The following is a 2,727-nucleotide window of genomic DNA, read 5'->3' as shown; positions in this document are numbered from 1 at the left end:
ACTTTTTTCCTGTTACATATCTCTAAACAGGATGCATACTATCTCAGAGGCAAAAGGATGGAGATTACAACTTTTTTCCTGTTACATATCTCTAAACAGGATGCATACTATCTCAGAGGCAAAAGGATGGAGATTACAACTTTTTTTCTGTTACATATCTCTAAACAGGATGCATGCTATCTCAGAGGCAAAAGGATGGAGATTACAACTTTTTTTCCTTCTGCAAATCTCTAAACAGGATGTCCTGCAGCCATACTATCTTGACTGTTGGTCATTTTGATAGAAATTATCATAATCGGGTGACGAGTTCCTATAACGAAGCTTGATATATTCGGAAAGGAAATGAGAGAAGGAAATTGATAGGGGTCTCCTAAGGATAAAGTTTGCTTATCCAAAAGGAAATATCCTACACAATCCTGTTTTTTTGCATGGTGGGGGATATAAAATGAGAATTTTTGGCAAATCTTCTTCATTGTGCTACGAGCTCTTAAAGCTACAAGTCATCTAGTTATGTCGAACTTATTCGTAGAACTTCAGGAGCTCCTCGATATGGAGGCCTGGTCCGAGACTCCAGCCCCAGCTGCGTCTCCAGCTGCGCCCTCCCCTCTGGTGGCTGAACTGCTGCCAGCAACACCCCCACCAGTTTCAGAGGCTCCGCTAGAGATGCTGGTGGTGGAGGCAGTCGACGTGGATGAAGAAATGGTATGTACTCTATCTCTTCACTATATTGTTTTTAAATTTAAAAACAGGAAAAAAGTTGTAATCTCCATCCTTTTGCCTCTGAGATAGTATGCATCCTGTTTTAGAGATATGTAACAGGAAAAAAGTTGTAATCTCCATCCTTTTGCCTCTGAGATAGTATGCATCCTGTTTTAGAGATATGTGCCGAAGACTATAGACAGATTTTGCTCAATGTGAAACAAGAGCTGGTGTTGAGGGTCAGCCCCAACTTTCACAACTGTGTGAATGTTGCTGCTGCTAATGTAGCAATCACAAAGCTTTTATGGAGAATGCCGTATGTGGAAGTGGCAGATGATGTGAAACTGCGTCTGCTACAGATTGTACAGAATGACACACCCATCAGTATATCATTTCGACATTGGGAGTTGTATACCTATCCAACGTTACCACAGACAAGAAAGCATACATGGACTGTCAAGTCAACATCACAGCATGAAAAGCCACGATACATTGTGGTTGGGCTACAGACTGCAAGACGAGGTGTGGCAGCAGCCAACAGTTCTCGCTTTGACAAGTGTAATATGAAGGATGTTCGAGTGTTTTTAAACAGCAGATACTACCCATATGAGAGCATTGATGGTGATGATAATCGCATCTACAACATGTATGCAGCTTTCAATGGAGTCTACAACCATGGTAATGCTCGTGCAAGCAACCCTCTGTTTGAAAAGAATGCCATTGGTGATGGAAAAATAATGCTGTTTGCTTTTGATTGCTCCCGCCAAAATGAGTCACTCAAAACTGGAAGTATCGATGTGAGGATTGAGTTTGAAGCATCTGAAAACATTCCAGGTAATACAACTGCCTACTGTATGATGATTCATGAGATGACTAGAGAGTATCGACCAATGTCAGGCCTTGTACTGTCGGCATAAAAAGATATATAGTCAGTGCACAGTGATAAATTGCTCAGTTGAGCTCGAGACAATGAATGAGCCAGTCATGACAGGATACAGAGGACTTTTTATTGAGGAGGGGGAGCTGTCTTCACATGAAGGGGAGGACGTGGTGGGCTGTGTTATTGGTGAGCGACCGCTGATGAAAGATGCCTCTATGAGTACAACTGGACTCAATGATGACGACTCCTACATTACAGCAGAAAGTGATGTAGATGACTGGCCATCGAGTAGAGCAGAAAACATTTTTGGACCACTACCACTGTACCTGATGAACTTTCAAGGTTTTGAAGGTTTGGACAACAAGTTTATTGTGAAGGAGATGGCTATCCTGGAGCAAGATGATGAGAATCATGTGACTACTCATCACTACTCTTTCAAGCCTCCCTACTCTGAGTCTATGCTCAAGACTAGCAGGCAAATCATCGCCAACAACTGTATACATCAAGCTAAACATGGACTCAGGTGGTCAGACTGTGGGAGAGAACATCTTCCCTTTTCGGATTTGATGGAAATTGTGCGTGGAACAGTTGGAAGGTGGTTGGATCAGAACCAGCAGCGTCCAATTAAAATCTTTGTCCATGGATATAAGCAGATTACTCTACTGGATACAATTCTACAACTGAACAATGTGGAGTACCTGGACCCATATTTCTTTCCTGCTACGCCTGATTTGGAGTTGCTGATCAAGAAGATTGATGGCATATACTGCCCAGAACATCATCTACTCAACTTTATCGACATGGTGCGGAACAAGCTATCATCTTTAACGTTTGGAGATCAGTCAGCCAACAACGTCAACAACGCAGATGGATTGTCAAATACACAACTATTTTGCTCATTGAAAATTGTTATTGCTCTACATGGTTGGATTAACAAAACTTTGTTAGAAGATTTTTTCAATGCTGTTAATACTCATTTGCATTATCAATAAAAAGAAATATTGTAATCAACTCTATGCTCTATCATTTATCTTCCTCACTCCTCTTTGATACTTGTACAATATTGTGCAATCATATGACGTCATGCAGACCTGATGAACAGTTTTCATAGTATCCATTGGTATATAACAGTCAACTGTCAATCAACT

General features: G+C 41.1%; 1 protein-coding gene across 1 annotated transcript; it reads left to right on the top strand.

Annotated features, from left to right (window-relative positions):
* The first annotated feature begins 510 nt into the window (after positions 1 to 510).
* LOC120356140 lies at positions 511 to 1,616 on the top strand. The gene is made up of 2 exons (XM_039444992.1): positions 511 to 702; positions 879 to 1,616. Exons 1-2 carry the CDS (start codon positions 511 to 513, stop codon positions 1,614 to 1,616), a joined length of 930 nt encoding a protein of 309 aa, XP_039300926.1.
* The last annotated feature ends 1,111 nt before the right edge of the window (positions 1,617 to 2,727 follow it).

This window comes from Nilaparvata lugens, unplaced genomic scaffold (genome assembly GCF_014356525.2).
Source record: "Nilaparvata lugens isolate BPH unplaced genomic scaffold, ASM1435652v1 scaffold5938, whole genome shotgun sequence".
Classification (NCBI taxonomy): Eukaryota; Metazoa; Arthropoda; class Insecta; order Hemiptera; family Delphacidae; genus Nilaparvata; species Nilaparvata lugens.
Note: the sequence above shows the minus strand (reverse complement) of the source record. Positions and strands in the feature narration are given on the sequence as shown.

Bases quoted from the DNA above. Each gene is read 5' to 3' on its own strand.
- LOC120356140 (XM_039444992.1), top strand. From the start codon at position 511: ATGTCGAACTTATTCGTAGAACTTCAGGAGCTCCTCGATATGGAGGCC. The intron at 703-878 runs GTATGTACTCTA...CCTGTTTTAGAG, and splicing joins TCGACGTGGATGAAGAAATG to ATATGTGCCGAAGACTATAG.